At 36.8% G+C, this 18,711-nt stretch overlaps 1 protein-coding gene across 7 annotated transcripts in view; it reads right to left on the bottom strand.

Moving 5' to 3' along the window:
• The window catches only part of MCTP1 (multiple C2 and transmembrane domain containing 1), a 188,455-nt gene that overhangs the window by 92,285 nt on the left and 77,459 nt on the right, over positions 1-18,711 (bottom strand). For 6 of the 7 annotated variants that reach the window (XM_051789361.1, XM_051789363.1, XM_051789362.1 and 3 more), the window contains 5 exons: positions 7,690-7,792; positions 5,490-5,592; positions 5,049-5,150; positions 4,639-4,713; positions 2,878-2,997 (listed from right to left, as the gene is read on the bottom strand). In XM_051789361.1, coding sequence (XP_051645321.1) covers positions 2,878-2,997; positions 4,639-4,713; positions 5,049-5,150; positions 5,490-5,592; positions 7,690-7,792 — 503 coding nt within the window. Of the gene's footprint in view, positions 1-1,056; positions 1,838-2,877; positions 2,998-4,638; positions 4,714-5,048; positions 5,151-5,489; positions 5,593-7,689; positions 7,793-18,711 lie in introns of those variants that run through there. The other variant, XM_051789368.1, reaches the window with a different exon arrangement.

The raw sequence follows: 18,711 nt of genomic DNA, 5'->3' as shown, positions 1-18,711 counted from the left end.
TCAGTGAACACTATTAGTCTTGATGACTAACACTGTGACTCTCCAAAGAGAATGTCTTTAAAACGAACTGTAGTAAAGAGTGCAGAACGTGTATAAAGAAGGTAACAGTAGCTTATTACAGAGTCACCATATTAATCAAGCCTTTCTGTAGGTTTCCAAGAAAGTTCTTTTTTCCAGACTGATCTTAGTAAGTACGTTTCTGAAAACTGATCTAGTCTGCCAAAATTTCTTCAACTGTGGTCCTGCATACCCCCATGAGAAAGTAAAGCCAAGGGGTAAGGTGCTAGACAGAAGTACTTGTAACTGTAATGCCAAGGACTTGGGGTATTGGGAGATATGAAAAATCAACCCCCACATATGTAACTTACATGAAATGGCTGTAAATCTGCATCAGGATGTTAACCATCAAGGTATGCCTTCAAATCCAACAGGATGGAAAAAATGGTTAGCTTAAAAGTCTACATCTTGTACATTATTTACTAGTCTGCCTAAAGAGCTGGAAACCTCCAGAATAGCCTATTTCTCATCTCCTTTCTGGCAATGACATTTTACTGTGACATTCTCTAACCTCTGTGAGTCAGTGTCAAGAGGAGACATAATTTGTATAATAGTGAAGAGACGAAAAGTATACACATAGGTACATTTATTTTATATACTCTATTACATTCAAATGTAACCTTAGTGCAAGTATAATTCAGCATTACACACGCAAGTGGACCACTCTCAAGATTTCAAGAGCTTGTGAAAGTCCAGAAACAATCTAAACACAAAGCTTATAATCATGACAGAAATTCACATGTATTTGACTTGGCTAGCAAAAACTTTTTTTGCCAGATAGATCCTTGGAGTGAATAACATCAGGTTGAAAAGCAGAGGATCCCTTTTGGATGCAGAGCAGGAATAAATCTGTGCAGTCACAGCACAAATGTAAACATAATATATCCATAATTACCACAATCGCTACACAGCAAAACAAACACTGCAAGGAAACGAAGAAAATCAAACTTTTGATCTCTCCCTCTCTTTATGGAGAGAGATATATAAAATATGAATATATATGTACACAAAAATAAAATCAGGAACATGTTTCTACTGCAATACAGCGTAACTACAATAATGATGTATACTGATTATAGATCCACCTGCTTAAATTCCCCGTTTTATGTATTTCCAGCTACCTATTATGATACTAATTCTTTCCTATGACCAGCAACAATTACATTTTAACAGCAACACAACTTCTTCCATGGCTACACCAGTGCGCCATGGGCAAAAAATAATTTCATTTGCCTCAAAGAACAGGATGTTTCCCCATTTCCTCTTCTTCCACTGCCATCCGGTGAGTGTTCCATATTCGTATTAAAATTAGACTTAGGGAGATGAGTACTTACTAACTGGAAGAGTAATAGCAATATGAACATTACAGTTTTATGTAGAAACCTTTCCTATGAAATGCTGATAACTTTTAACTGAAATGACAGATCGCCGTTCTACAGTAAACAGCAGCAAGTATATTTAGATCTCTGCACATAAGTGTCATTGTTACAGACATCAATAAAAGTGTAAACCCCCTGACTTTTAGAACAGCACATGGATCTCCTGCACTTCTGATGAACACTACAACCAAGGGCCGACAGCATTCTGCCATTCTCGACAAGCAAAAGGTGGTTTAACAAGTAACTCAGTACAAATGGAGCCCTGCTAGAAGAAACTCCCAGCAAAACATCATGACTTAACAACACACACAGCTACTTCATTTTACTGCACAGTCAGCTCCAATGTCTTGTTTGATTCCTCCAAATCTTAGGCACCCGACCTTCAGGAACACACAGTCCCTCTATAATTATTCAAAGTTAGATGAAAACCATTCTCTGTTCATATTCATGGGGGAGAGACTCATAATCTCAGTATTTCAACCAACTTAATAAACGTAGATATTCCAGAAAGTATGTCCATGCATACATTTTTACTCCTAGTGGGACTCCCTCATGAAACAACAAATGGGGACTACTTGTTTGTAGCTGTTATGATTTTGAAAATAGAAAGATATTTATCTGTGAAACACAATTCAATCAATTCAATTCCAATGCTTGGAATTTTCAAAATTTAACAGAAAAAAAAAGGTTAACACTAATGAAGATAATATTAATTGAGAAATAGCAGTTTTGTTTAAATCACTAAAAATGAATTCATTAAAAACTGAACTATGACCAGAGCTTGCTGTCTAAAAGGTACTAAAAGCTTGTATTAGTGCTTTTAAACTTGGTTCTGTTTTATTTTGGTGGTTTGTTTTTTGTTTTGTTTTGTTGGTTTGTTTTTTTTTTAATTCAGGAACACTACCTCTTAGTCGAGAAGCAAATATTTGGGTCCAGAGTAATTCTTTTTGTAATTTTGTACTCCTGAAAAAGCTATAGGTGTAACATATATGGAGGACAAAATAACACTAATTTTATCTCAATTATATGCAAATAAATCACATTCAAAAAAAGTGTATGCAATAAATATGCAATATATGAAGGCACCAAAGAAGATTTAATGGAAGTAATTTGTGAGAAGCTTGAGATATATTATCAATAATTTACTCCATTTTGATTTGGATCACTCACTTATAAATTATATAAGCAATTATATTTATACTATTAATATATGTGTATATATATTTATTACGACTTTTTAAAAAAACCTCTTTTTTGTGTGACATTTAAACTTAGTTACTCTTCTAAAAAGCTGAATAAACATTGTTTAGAGTATCATCATAATGCAAAGTTTTAAATAAATTAAAAAAACCCCAAAACCTCCATATCTACACTGTATTGTCCCTCAGCCTAGAACACAAACACACTGGGGTGATTAAAAACAGTATAAAGAAGATCATACCAAAAAAGCAGCTAGACTTCTCGGGGGAGAATCCCAGTCAAAGCAACTGCTAATGTAGCAGATGGCAGTTACGAGCGCCATGATACAATGCTTCATCCGGATAAAGTTCCTTAATAGTAGCTGTTAAAAACATGAAAGAATAAAAATATTTCAAAACCCCAAAAAGTTTCAGAAAAGGCTCATGCTTACAATAATTTCATTCTTAATTTCTTAATTAAGGTGAAGACAGAGAAAATAACAAGCTCTCTAGTTCACAAATTGAGTAAGTTAGTTTAAATTCTCTGGCTTGGAAGAGAGAGAATTTGTTAGTTGTGTGAATTGGTATTTGCTGAATTTCATTTTAGATGGTACACAAATTGTCCAACATTAAAAAGCCACTTGCAAATTTTCATAAATTATTTTGTTTATTAAATTTCAGTTTTATTAAGCCTTTCTTAACAAATGTTGGTCTTTCTTAATATAAAGGTGTTGCAGCACACTAACCCAAAACCATGCAAAATTACTGCTCTAATCTAATTAAGATCATCTGTACCCTTTAACATTTGTAACAAATTTGTCTGCTCTCAGGTATTTTGAAAACCTGGGTTTAAGTATCTACCAAACTAACTTTAACTGCATTCTTCCAAACTACAAGACATAACAGCTCTAGGTTTTGATTCAGGAAATGTACTTAAATCCTCCAAAATTACTTCACCCTCACCCCAAAAAAACCCAAACCAAACTAAACCAAAACCAAACAAAAAACCCCAAACAAACAAAAACAAAAAACAAACCAATGAATTATTTGTGTACTGATTTGCATAGAAAATGATCACTCCTCCTGCCATCTGCAAAAGTCACAATACTATTTTCTGTTATGAAAGTGGGAAGAAGTATTAATGTTGAGCAAAAGGTCTTATTGCTTCTTTGCTGGGAAAGGAGAGCGAACTGTAGCTCTGGCAATTACATTATTCTCAACAGTAAAGAAAAATATTTTGCCTCTTGAAATGTTTTTTATGAACTATATAAAAACCTGATGTAAAACTCATCCAGCACGTAACTTAAACTATGCTCAAGTCTATACGTTTTCATCAAAGTAAAAGTCAGTTCTGAGACCTTTTCTTTTTCACTGAAAACAACAAAAATCTTGTCCCCACAGCCCAACTGAAAGCCCAGCTCTCTCCATATAAAATACATCATTTGTGGAACAGGAAAGCTGAATCAAAAGTAGTTCAACTGGAGAAAAACATGCGTGTTTAAATATTCTTTACCAAAATGTTAAAATTGTATGTAGCAAAAATATCCAGAGGAAAGAGTCCAGACACTTCCTATCCCCAGGACTCTCTGTAGTATAAAGTGTTTTAGTCTGCTTTCACCTTTCATTCAAACCGTATTCAACTAACTTATTTAAAATTTGGCTAAAATAATGCTGAAAGACTCTTTACCCTGCAACAAATGGAGAACTTTCAGGTCAAAGTTAACAGCAAAAATTTATGCAAGACTTAGTTTACATGCACCTGGGCGATAATCTGATATGTGTGGAACCTGCTGGTTTCAACTGTGTTCTTATTCATGTATTTCATGGAAATTAAGCCACAATTTATAGAGGAGACACAATAAACCCATGTATTCTGTTTCTGCCTTCTCCAACCTATCATATTCTTTTGTAAATATATAATGAAAATGTTATTCTTTTCTCTCAGTAGTATGATGCCAGATATTTGGACGTGCACACTTGATATTACGGATTTTGGAACAGATTAGTGTTTCCTTACTCTTTACCTGTTTAGACAGTCTGTCTTCCTCTTCAATATACTTCTGTTCTTTAGGCATTAAGGTTCTTATGCTGGCTTTCACCTATGCATTAAAATGTGAGTCAGTATTTCAAATTTACGTGCTCCTTACTAATAACACATACTTTAATTTGCAAAAATTACAACATTTCAAAGTCACTGCTGCCAAACCGCAACACATAAGTTTACACAGAGACAAGAGTTGCTGCTCCCTACATTAGCAGCAGCAGCAGCAACAAAAAGAGTGGGTGTGCCAGGCATTGGCAGAAGAGTATTCTGTAGTATACATCAAGGTTTAGAGAAAATGAGGAATGACAGAAATTCTCTACAAATCAGGAACAAAAGCTCTCATGAAACTGAACTCTTTAGCAGTACAAAAAAGCCAAAGTTAAGACTTACAGCATTAAAAATCACATCTATTTCAAGATAGATGACCCCCTTTGTTGGCCCTGTCAGCTGCTTGTTTTTCAAGACGTAGGCTTTCTGTTCACCATTTTGAATCTGCAGGAAAAGGACATGACAGCCGTCTGTCTCGCAGTCTCCACTGAATACACCCCCCCAGTGACCCCTGACCCCCAGCTGCTGAAACTGACACAGAACCCAAAACAACTGTGGCAAGTCTGACAAGTACCTGTTCATTACCAGGACCAAGTCTGTCAGGAAAAATTAACTATCATGGGATTCAACATGGCCGTGAATAGAGTATGTTAAAATTTTAGTGTTCTTATTACAGACCTTGGTTGAGAAATGACAGATACAGAGCTGCAAATTTATTTTTTTTTCTTCCTCCCCCGCTTCAGCAGACAAAATTCAGTGGTATGTCAGGTGAATGAAACTTACAGACAGCAGTGGTATAGCAACTTTGCCTAGAAAGTCAGCACTTCGATCGCGGTCTTCATCGTAAACTGTCACTTCAAGCACCGAGTGGATGTCTTTTATATTACTACAAAGGAAGTAGTACACACAGTGGAGAGAGGAAGTGACTTACACCAGCAAGTACTAAGGACAAAAGTGCGAAAGGTTAGCACAAACAGATACCCATCTATTTTTCCAAGCCATGGAGGAGAACAGAACTTAAGTAAATGAGGCCTCCCTGTGTATAACCCAAATGTGTTCTAAGAGCTGAAATGATTGCGCTCTCTCTCTCTCTCTCTGTAAGGCTTTCCCAGCTGAGGTTTGCTTTAAATCTCCTACCTAGGGTTTGCACCGCATGACCTGCAAGGACCAGCACTGGGGGATTTACAGCCCCCAGCAGCAGGACTGAGAGCTTTTAAAGGCTATCCCTTAAACACTGCTGCCATTGCTGCGATTCTTACTGCAAATACTGTGAAATCTGTGGCTTTGTAAATGGAAACAATTACAAGATACAGGAGCATATCCTTGCACTGAAAACAAGCTCTTTATTTCTGAAATCCTTGCTTAATTACAAATATACAACAGTCATTACAACAAATAAAGAACCAACAGTAGGAAACAATTCATTTCTCAGCTACTACTGAGGCAAAAAAGCCTGCAAGCTATTAAACACTCCACTGCCATGCACTAGAACGTTACTGTACATTGTAAACTCTTGAGTGAAACATTTATATTCCTTATTTGGAGAAAAAGAATTATTTGAGAGAACTCATTTTTGATCGAATGGCTGAACCAGCAAACACAAATTCAAGCAAAGCAGTTTAACTGCAGTAAAATCTAAGCCTCCAGATGAGGGATTGCTAGCCCAAAAATTAATTAACAAATCTGAGGATAAATATAATATTCAACGCAACTACACACAGAAAAAAGGCCTTAAAGGCCTTCAGAGGTTTTCTAATTGATTCCTGATTAGTCTTTTGTCCTCTATAAATCCAGGCAATTCCTTGAGCAGAGAACACTGCTGAGTATTAGAGGATGATTAGTTATTGGCTCTATTAGTATATAATTAAAAATAAATTAATGAAGAATTTAACATGGTTTTGCAGATACAGAAATGAGAACAACAATAATAAGCTGTTGAAAAGTACAACTATTGAGATTTTTTTTTTTTTGTTCTGAATTCATTCTTGAGAACTCATTGCAGGTCAAAAAAACCTATGGATGCCAAATATATGACTGACAAATTCAGAGGAGAAAAAAGTTAAATTCACACTGAATTTTAAGATCAAGGGCAAAATATAGCATTTTCATTTATGATAAAGTGAAGTAAGTGTACACAAAGCTAAAGCTTCTACTGGTTTTGCAGAGGATTGTTAGCTGATTTCAGCAGCAGCGCGACCTGGAATGATCAGGTTTTTTCTACTCATTGGTGTCACATTGCAGTCAGATAGAGAGAAGAAGGGAGAAAAAGAAGGCAACTGAGCAAGACAAATAACAAAGACATTTTGTTTGTGGAAGACTTTTTTTCTACTTTGCCAAAGCCTTTTACTGTGTTCAAAGTAACAGAAGGATAAAACCCCAATAGCATCACTTCATGACAAACTAAATATTTTAGACTGCATTTTACCCAACAGCTGCATTGTACTAGTACTATACTAGAGAGTATTGTGAGAAGTGCAGTTGTTAAATGAAAAGAAGTGGAAAGTATTTGATCTTAATTCAGAGACTTTTAGAATTTCTAACTTTATACAACTGACTAATGTTTTTTAAAGTTAACAATCCCATTTTAATGAAGGTCATAACCACAGTATCTTTTTTTCCGTCTCAGAACTTCAGGGGCAAACCCATCACACCGGATTTGGTCCTTGAAACTCTCACTGAACCTAGCAGGAGTCTGGAGTGCTTAGCACTACATATAGCTGGTTTCCAAGAAACAGATCTGGCTTTTTAACCTTTAAAATGATACCACTGCTCTAATTTTTTTTCATGTTTTTAATCTTCAAAAAAGTATTCAGATGTTTAGTTTAGAAATATCAGTATGTTGTCACTATTCTTCTTCAGAACCACTAGTAGGTATTCTCTTCAACGCCCTCCCCTCTAAAAAAATCCACCCAAAACCCACTGTCCTCTTTCCCAATTCAAACACCCACTGCACACCCCTCGCCCCACAAATCCAAACACCTACAATGTGAAGATTTTGTTCCATTCTGGATTGAGGTTCTTGTAGATGGTATGTGTCAGCAATCTGTCATTGTTCAATTCAACTACACAAAATGGGTCACTTTTACCTATAAGAGAAAATTTGGAACAAAAATTATGAACTAAGAAAACACATGATGAGCAAAGTTTAAATAAAAACTAGTTTGGCTTTTTTTTTTCCTTCTCCAAAGTTGTACTGCAATTCTCTTAAGAATTAATTCAAGGAAGTCCTATGGTCTGGATATTCAAGATATTCAAGAGGCCCTCATCTCCTTAATCTATTAACATTCTTTGCTAAAAGAACAGATTTTTGTCTTAAAAAAAAATTTAAAAAATCACTATACAGATTTTTCTGATAAAAAACAGCATGTTCCTAAAAGATGCCAAGCACCCTTCTGAGACAGCTGAGAGAACTTTACTTTAATGGTGCCCATACTCCACTGACTGTAATGATAACACAGAGCATTTTGATATGAAAGAAATGTATTATTTCATATTATTTGTAATAACACAGCACCAATCAGAGTTATCAAAAAATTACTTCTTTCACATTATACAAATCCTCTCCCCAAAATCAAGGAGTCTTTAAGACAGTCTCATATAAAAGCTTAACACCAGAGAAAGTGGGCAAGTACAAATAAACAATGCAATTATATCAGCTGGAATGATAGGCTGTAGTCTCAGCACAGCAGAAGGTCAAACATGGTTGAGACTAATGTATACATTAAAGAACAATGAAGTAGCTTTGCATATATTTACAAAAAGGTCCCTCAGCATGACCACCACCAGAAGACAAAGTATGAAGATGCTGCCTTGAAAATGTAATAAGTGATAATGGAAGCAGGATAATGGAAATGGTTACGGAGGTTTATCTTTTTTTTCATCTATAGAAAAAAAATCAGGAAAGCAAGTGTGCTTGTGTGTGTGTGCTTAAATGTGAAATAAGCAGCTTATAGCAAAAGACTGCAGGTGAGCAGTGCTTAGATACTGAACAGAGAGCAGGAAAAATCATCCTGACTACAAGTTTCCTGGTAAAACAGGAAACTTACACTAAGTTTTTTCAAGGTTTGTATTTAGAAAGGTGCCATGGTTTAAGCCCAGACGGAAATCAGGCTCCATGCAGCTGTTCCCTTCCCCCCACTGCCTCAGGTGAGAGAGACAAAACACAAAGATTACGGGTTTAGATAACAATTTACTGGAAACAGCAATGAGATAAGAAAACGAACAGTAACAGCAACAATACTAATAACAATAGTGAATAGAAGAGTGATTATATGCAAAATGCTCACCATCTGATGCTCCCTCCACCACTTTTTTTTTCCCAAGCCCAAGATAATGAAAAACAATGGCAGACAAACCATTTGTGCCTGTGTTTTTTCCCCCAAACCCAGGACAATGAAACAATCACAATGCAGACAATCCCTGCCGTTGGGACCAGCACCACCCCACCACTCCACTTGCTGTCTGCTCCCCTGAGAAAGGAAAAAATGGCCGTGGAACATCCATGCACCCCCTTTTTCCCACACCCAAAGCCACACCCTTTCTTCTGGGAAGTGGGAATCCCTGACTTCTACTTCCCCGCCTTGGCAACAATGTGCATGGTATAGAATAATAACTATACGGGCCTGCATGGCTCCAGGCTCTGCCCCTGCCCCCCCATCCTTGGCTGAAACTAGGACAAAAGGATAAGAAGAAAAGTAGACAACTGAATCTGATGCTTAACAACAGCCTGGCTGTTTAAAAAGGAACTCTCCGAAGAGGGAGGAAGTAAAAGGCAGCAAGATTGGTATTTCCAGGGTTTCAGGGCACTCCTGAAATTTCCTGGAAGGGTAAGAAGGTGTTGTGAGGTAAACCTGAGGAACGGCTATGATGTAAAGAGCAGTAATGAAAACATGAAGGGCATAGCGGGAAGACAGTTGCAATAAAGAGGCAATAAAGGGAAGAAATCACAATGTGGACTAAATTATTTAACTCATATTTCAAATTATGATAGTAATGACAACTGTATAAGTGCTGTCCAAAACAGAGAGACACTGTCTTTCTTACCTATTTTTATTTTCTTCAGTAAGTAAAAGGAGTAACTTTTGCCTTTGGCACAGAATACAAGTGTGTACACAAAATTTTCACATAAGGCTACAAATACGTAAGTAGAAAGTCGAACAACAAACTGCTGCTCCCTGGACCCAAGGGAACTCTGCTGAAAATTAACAACTGAGTTGCATACTACAGCATGGCTTGCTCTTGTCTCTAGACTTTCTCTGGGCAGTAAAGTGTTTGAAAGGTATTGAATGTTAGCACTGGCCTTCCACAATCAAATCTAGGACACTAAGCATCTGTATTTCATAATGTCTTCCATAACTCCATATTAGTTTTTCATGCATTATAAGAAGCCATAAATTGAGTAGCTAAATTAATGGGGTTATTTAATGATATTAGGAGGCACATAATTTGTTTCATACCTTATACAAATGACAATGAAATCAATATTTAGACAAAGATGTCCAGGTATCGCATCTATGAAACTGCAGTTTAATGTGCATATTATTAACTTTAATGATAAAGAATAATTGTTTTAAACACATTGTGAATTACAGCTGATGTTTACCTTTTCTAGAAAACAATATACTGCCGTTTCCCATTTTCTTGAAAAATTACTCATTAGTAAGCAGAGATGGATACATCACACTTCTCAATGTTCTCCTACTTCTCAAGGCTAAAAGGTGGTAGGAAACTTACACAATTCATATTATTTGAGTTCTGTAGGTTTCAGTATTTGAAAAAGAAATATCCAGAAGATAGTTAAAATAACAAGGCAGTGCTGACATGGCAGGCAAACTAATTTATCTCATTTTTTAAAGTATTATCAATCATATTGGCACATGGTGGTACAATGTGAGTTGAGCTTATGAATCGTATACAGATACAAGAAAATGCACTGCAGCATATACAGGTCATCTTCTACAAACAAAGAGAAGGTATTTACTACATTTATTTATTTTCTGCACCTACTGGTATGTGCTTTTTCAATGACTCTTCTTATAGATTTATATGGATATCAATCAATAATATGTAACATTAATTACAGAGCTCCTCAATCAAACCAAAAACAAATGGTTTCCAGAAATGAAAAAATCCCTCAGTCACAGTCAACGTTTCATGCCTCCTCCCCCCACCATTTGAAAACAGTTCAAGACCAAATATGAATAAAGGCAATATCATGAAATGGTTCAAGGGAGGGTCCAAATATCATGGCTAACAAATAGAAGCTTCAACATCTCTGCTCAGGAATATTGGTTTTATCATATAAGAAGGCTCTGAAGTTCCCATAGGCAAAGCCCTTCACCATTGCACATGGGCACTTCTTCCATATGCTAAAACACTCAACTAAGTTTGGTATCTGAAAGGCAACACTCTTTGCTGACATGCTCAACATACAGTATGTGCAGACATTATTAGGATACTAACTAAAATAAGTGAACATGATCCAAAAATGTACAAAGACTTGGTGAAACTCATATCCATCTGTCATCTTTCAAGTTCTCATTATTAGAAACAATAACTGCAATCTTAACTCTCACTGACAGCCTTGGCAACCTGCTGCACTGTGAGAGTATTCAAAATAATGGGATTGTTCCCAATGAAAGCCTTAAGAGGGCACTAAAATATTAAAATGTGTCCTTAGGTCTCCTTGGTTCCTACGACGACCAAAAAGATCTAGCATCACTATATTATTCAAACCCAGTACCTTAAGCACAACACATACTCTAACTAAGGCAGCCTCAGACAACTTCTGTCAGGTAACGTGATGAGCAATTTCAAACAAGAGATACAGAAATGGTTTTCCTCATTTTTATACGAAAGAAACACATGTTCAGAAAAGCATATGCTCTCCATTTAGTTTTTCTAACAGTACACTTATAAACCTCTGATTGGACTTGTGCTGCCTATGCTCCATTACATCATTCTATATTATGCTGTCATCACAAGTATGCTTTTCACTACAGACTAAATCACAACTGTCATATATAAGTGTATATAACCTGACACATGTCAAGAAAGACTACCCAAATCTCTGTGGCTACTGAGGATCTTCCAATTAGCAATCCCCTCATCCCCTCTCCATGTCTTAAATAGGCCTCCAGCTACTATTCCAGTGACTTCAGAGGCACTTAGCTATTGATCAGGTGGACATCTACAAAAAGCTCCTGTGCTTGGCACTATACATGGGTAAGATAACCACCACCTGCATATGGCATTTAAACATTAAAAGCAGGTTCCCAGTAGCACCAACATGATCACTTCAAATTCTGAGTAATCCCATGACCTCAGTGGGACTAAGTGCTAGTATGCCTACCAACATTTGAAGGAAATAAAAGTAGGTAGTAAAATAAATAAAAAGTAGGTAGTAAAAAACAAAGTACATCTTCCCACTTACTGAAATCAAACCTGCAGAAACCTCAATATACAAATCTCATTAATCCATTCTGTTGCTGTGATGTCGCATGCTTTTTGGACTCTACTTGTACAGTCCTAAGGGCTCCTGAAATTACAGAAATGAACTGCTAATTTACATAATATTCATAATTGGAAGGGAAAGCAGCATCTCTTTTGGCAGATCTCCCTCACTCTTTTCCCCCTTTATCCATTACAGAAGTGGATTATCTAAGAACGTCCTCTAGAAGAAGTTTTACTTTGTAATGTATGCTAACACTGAAAAGAAGAACTACTTATCTTTTGAAGCTTCCCATTTTATGCCACACATTGCATCTAGTTCAACAGATACCCTTGTCTGTGCTATGCTGTATTGCATTTAATGTTTAGACAGTTCCAAGACCAGAGCACAAACTGAGATTACCTTACTTAGATCTAACTTAGACAGCACTGTGTTCCTCACATTGCATGTGATGCACACATTGAAATTATAGTCATTTACTTGTCACCTTATTTCTTAGAACTACCACATGCTCCTGGATGAACACCCATAACCTGAAATCAGCCCAACTCTGCAACAGAGGACAATCAGGAACTATAGATGTCTTATTTGTTGTTTGCTTCAAAACTGAAAGTCCTCCATAGCCCAGAAAGTCCTTCACAAATGAATCAAAGTCAGTTCAGAGCTCAGATTCATTATCTGTATCTCAGAAGTTTGACCACCAAAACATTTTTCTCCTGCAAGTATATAAAATTCACTTTTTCATCATGAAAAAGATAACTAACCAGTGATTTATAGAAGCAACTTTTAATTGCTTCTCAAAATATTTAGAAAACCAAAACAACAAAACCTTACTCTCCACACAATTTTAGCTTCTGAATTCTTTTCTCAAGTAGCTACAGAACCATCTTGCCTGTGTTTTTTCACTTGGAAAGGTTTGGGAAAGGCCCTTTCCATCAGTTCAAACACCACAAAACTTCCACAACTGTAGATCAGCTAGCTCTTTGTGCTGGAACTCATAAGCAAGCACCAAACACACTAGGTGACTTGTGAACTCTGGTGAAATGATGGTCATGGGCTGGTGGACCGGTCTCTGACACACGCCACTGCAGCCTATCTGCCAGGCTGGAGGTGAGCTGGACTCTGTCCAGTCTAGAGAGCAGCTACAATAACAAACCGTCCGGTGTTATTTCAAATTCACTACAGAAGTAGTGCTTTATCACAAGAGATGGTAGAGACGTGACAAAGCAGATGCAAGGATCTTTTATTTGTATAATTATGAACTTTACCTGAATGTTACAGCTGTCAAACTGTAATATGACATAATTCATATTTCTGGGCAAGTTAAATAGATCCGTCCTTCAGTGGTCCCTGAGGGGAAAATTGTCCAATATAAATCTTGGTAAACTGTTTTCCCTGAAAACATTAATTTTGGGGCATAGCATTTCTTCCAAACAGAAGCTTCAATTCAACACAACTGTACTTTCACACTCACTTCCTAGCTCCACTTGTACACAAAGCAGAGCTTTTCCTTGATGAAACGCTATCAAAGCTTAAATTCACATTTCTTGTTTACTGGTTTTGTACAACTGCGATGTCCTTTTATTATAAAACTCTATTAAATGCATGCATTTGTCTCCAGAAAACTGCATGTCATTTGCATATTATTCAGTTAATATTGTAAAAATTGAGACTTTAGTAAACAAAAATATGGAAACATCCATATTTTATGCAGTAAGATGATTCTCTGCTTTACAGAGGAAAAAACCACTTGTGTACAGTAATAAACATCATGCTTTTCTGTTTTCAATCACTGAAATCCCAGCCTTTAGGAAAGAAAATGAAAAATTAGAAACACCATCAGCCACGGCAGAAAGACTCTGTCTTTCTTAATTAGAGCTGCCATGGAACTACCATGAATGCAATTGCTCTTCAGAGTAGATGCAAGCAAAGAAGCACATGGCAGACCTATCTGTCCCCTGAAAAAGTTATTGCACTTCATAAGTGTTAACTCACAAGGGACAGCAAATAGCATGGGGCTAGATACCCTTGAGCCTTGCAGAGGTACTTCTACCATGGCTTTAGAAAACATGCATTGCTAAAGTATATCTCCGGGGACAAAAATAATTTCCTAATTTTGCTGTTTCAAATGTATTCTCAACAAAAGGAACCAGATGGCAGGCTAAATATAGATTGGCACTTAACATCTACCTGCCACTGATCAGTCTATAAAGTTACATAAACTGATAGAAAGCCAACTTCAGCATTAGCTAGACCATGAATCAATGTAAAGCAGATTTCTAACCTTATTCTAAACTAAATATTAGATGAAATTTTGCATTATTGAAATTACATTATCAAAACGGAACTAAAAATGTTTTGGACAGTTTAAAAGCCTAATAAGGGATTTCAATTCCATTTCTGCTTTTATAAGTCAAGTTCTCACACCATGACCTCATGAAATTCAACTAACTTTAACATGGTTAAGAAAGCCAAAATATTATTTGAATATTTCATAGGCTATTATGGTCCTCTCCTACCTCTGGCCATGCCTATCCACTACGGATCTAAAAGAAAAACAGTAAAAAAAGGCCTTTATTTTTTGGGAAGACAAGACAGCCAGTTCATGACTCTGGGGGGCAGTGCCACTCATGCAGACGCTAATGTCACTAATGTTGTTCCAAGCTCCCTGCCAGCCAGCTGCTTGCAACAGAGCAGTCAGTCTGACCTTTGGCCAGGAGGAGGAATGGCTCAATAGCATGAGAAACTGCCTTATCTAATGGATTAAGTACAGGACCCAAGCCAAATGCCAGCTTTGAGAAGGATTTGCTCTGTTGGCCTTAGCCAAGTCAGTTAACCTTTCTTAGTTTTCCATCTTTAAAATGGAAATTATAATTCCACTCTATCTGTGCTGCTGCAAACATGTTGCAACAGACTGATATAATGAATGCCTGAGGTGTCTTACCAAGCAAGGTAGTGTAGTGCCATAACCAAGTTGAACTCATCTCCACAGAGTATTTACAGAAAAAGAAAATTTAATAATCACAAGATATCCTTTCAGTGTCAATTTAATTGTAAATGCTATGGTTACAAAAAATATCTTTTAATAAAATGTCTTTTTAAAATATCTTTTAAATCCTAATTTTGCCATTACTATCCTAGAAATGGTACTTGAAAAAACACTAGTTTTGCAGTATGTGATAATGGACCGAAGTCTTCAGGCAACCTATATTACAGGACTTGGTGAGACTTTATCTACCATAGACAGATAAAAGTCCTGCTCATCTACTAGATTTCCATACTTAGCGGAGATAGTTCAAGTGTATATTGAAATATGTTTGCCTCTAATTGACAGAGCAAATTACTTTTGGAACTGTATTTCCAAAGGGCCACTGAAAATTTATTTCTTCAATTTTACATGCATGGGCTTCCATACCTTTGTGTACTCTGATATTTCCTAGCATCAGAAGAACAATTTCAAAGATGTGATGTTAAGACAGTTTAGCAGAACAGATTTTAGAAAAATCATTTACATTTTGCACAATTAGCCATCTTGGTGTCTTCATCATACTTTCAAGTACTGTAATCAAAATTTTACATGGAATTTTCTTAGAAGAGAGGTTGAATTCCAGACATAAAACTGAAAAAAAAAAGAATAAAACAAAAATCTAACTAATTTTCTATGCTTAGTTTCTACTTTTCAGAGGAGGAAAAGCCTGAAAATTTCGACTGCAGACCTAAATATCACAGTAAAGTCCATCTGATATACCAGGTTCTGAAATTACAGTACACAGAAAAAATGCAAACAATTGATTATTAATGAGGTCAGAAATACAAATAAATTCACTTTTAATGAAGACTGGAGACACAGTAATCAAAGTGTTAAAAATTCATTTCATGCACATCTCATTTGCCTCTTAGCTGATATTTACCACATAATTCTGTGAGAAAGTGGAGGCCTAAGATGCTCCCGATAAATGTCTCAATTAATTGTACAGAGGTAGCCCTCTTTGAGCTGAACCAGAGCTGTGAGCTCTTTATTAAAAGCACTATTCGGTAGCCTGTAACCTTGTTCCTTGACTCCTCTCTAGTTTCCAATTTAAACAAGTCCCCATGCAGCCCACTCTAAAGGGCTTTGTCTCCCTGTCATTGTTATGAGAGCCGAGGCATCCTGGAAGTGTGAAATCAGACCTCATGAGCTGAACGGTTCCCCAGGGAACGCCAGACCATGCAGAAGGTCAAAGTCATGGGCTGGACCATCTGAAAGCGTCTGATCGGTGGTCTGTGACACAGCAAGAGGGATGGGGGTAGGGGGAGAGGGGAGCCAGGGGCTAGAATTGAACACATCTTAATTAAAGCCCAAAGGCAGCAAAATAAACTGTTTTCTAGGCAGGTCATCTTATGGAGCTTGGGTTTTGCTCTGCTAATCTGAGTTGCTATTATTCCTTTAAAACACAGCACTTTTGCTGGAATCAGTCAAACCTGTGGTAGATCTTTTCCCATACTGCTTGCTTCTCATAAGGCAGAGATTTTGAATTTTGTTTTGTGACACAAGGAAAAGGACGGATGCACCTGCCCCAGTAAAGGAGATGCAGGCACTGCCTTGCAAAGCCAGCAGCCTTTGACCACTTATACCCAGCTACGCTGTGAAAGGAATACATGTATCTGACTATTTCCTAAACCTAAACTATGTTACGGTAAAGAGCCTATTGCTTTCTGAAATTTGTAGGCCTTAGGTGAAAACCATATGTATAATGTCAGAAGCCAACCATCATGATGAGTCCATTATACTTTAGGTTTTACTGCATCATCAGAGTATTTCTTCATGTCATTATAGGCACAGCTCCTATCCTGCCAGGACTCCACAAGCTGCCAAATCCTTGAGAAGGTCTGCCACAGAAAACACAAGTCAGCAAAGATGTAGGGAAACAGAAAAATATAACTTCTCATAGCTGAGGATTTAGGGAGAAAACAGCCATGCATTGAATAGCTAAAACACAATGGAAGATTCAACTGAAAATTTCTTCTCAGAGTAAGAAGAAAAAAGTAAAGTCCATGCTCAACATCTTTCCATTCATTAGATTAGAGTTCCAAATAATCACACTAAAATATATGTAATTTTGAGGAAGGTGTATTTGCTGTGACTATAATTTCCAACAGAATGTAATTTTGCACTGGTGGAATCCAACTGGTGGAAAATTGTGTTTAGACCATGGAAAGACACTGTTTTCCTCTGAGAAAACATCCTCACAGACCCAGCAATTCCCCCAAAGGCCCCAGTCCTGAAAGATGCCCTGTTCAGCTGTTCCCAAAATCAAGGTGAGCTTTCAAGCACCAGTGGGGAATCTCTCAACCCCTCAGTGGTCCTTCCTTTAAAGCCTAGACCTCTTTGTGAGTGGGTCGAGTGAGAAGTCTGACTGACTTTATTTTATACTGGGATATTTTTAATACCCAGTTATAGGATGCTCCAGTAGTGCCCCATTTCAAAACTGGTAGTGCCCACTTGCTCCCCTGGTCACAATTCAACTGAAATTTCCACTTACTCTGGCTCCCTATTCAATGCATGTGTATGTGAGGAGGCTTCTAAGCTTAGGCCTGAACCACCACCCTTAATCACTCTCCTTTCAAAAAAAAAAAATCTGTACTAACTTTAAAGATTTGAAGTGCACTGTCCAACACCAGACTATTGAAATTGGAGAAAAAAACTGCCCTGGCTATCAACAGTTTATTAGGGGCTTAACTGAAGTGACCTACTGTAGTAGCATTCAGTTGAAAAAGGCTATGAGCTTTCTGACAAAAGGAGAAGAATTGAGGGTTTCATTAAAAAGTAATTTGTGTTTTTTACTCATTCATTCAACAGGAGTCTCAATTACTCTTTATTCACACAGAGTTAATACAGTATTACAATGCTGCTCGATGAATGTACAGTAACAAAAGAAAAATTTCATGTTTTGAAAGGGAAAAAAAATCCTTGCAACACTGATGACTACTTAAAAGACTACAGAAATCTTTTTCTGTCTGTGCTTATGCTTAATGATGGAATACTAAGGATTTTAAGAATCTACTCAGCTCAAACTAATAAAATTTGATTTATTACTTCACATGAAAAAATTCCTGGAAGTGAAATGGGATGCATTCAGCAGGAAGGAAGCAGAGCAAACCACACAGATACTATACAGTTGTTCTAGCGACTTTTCAGACTCAGGGACAAAAGATTAACTCTGAAAACACAACACAGTAAGAAAAGCAAACTAGTCCTTAGCTTTTACTCAAAGAAGCAGTCCTTAGTGGTGTGAGTAACACCACTGATGGCAGCACTCTCCTTACTGACTAGTAAGTATTGCTTAGTTGAGTAAGGGTGGTGGGTCAAGTTTTTACAAAATTTCTGCTAACATGATTTACTGACAATCACCAAATAGCTACCTTGAGTTATTTCTCAATATTACTATTGAAAGTTTAATTTTAAATGAATGATTTGTACATACCAACAAGTTACTAAAAACAGCTATAAATTATTACAGTAGATAATAAACCCCCTTTGCCCTCTTTTCAAAATGCCAGGTACTTTTGTCCAAA

Source organism: Manacus candei, unplaced genomic scaffold, assembly GCF_025592945.1.
Source record: "Manacus candei isolate 608988 ecotype Guabito, Panama unplaced genomic scaffold, ASM2559294v1 h1tg000027l, whole genome shotgun sequence".
NCBI lineage: Eukaryota > Metazoa > Chordata > Aves > Passeriformes > Pipridae > Manacus > Manacus candei.
Note: the sequence above shows the minus strand (reverse complement) of the source record. Positions and strands in the feature narration are given on the sequence as shown.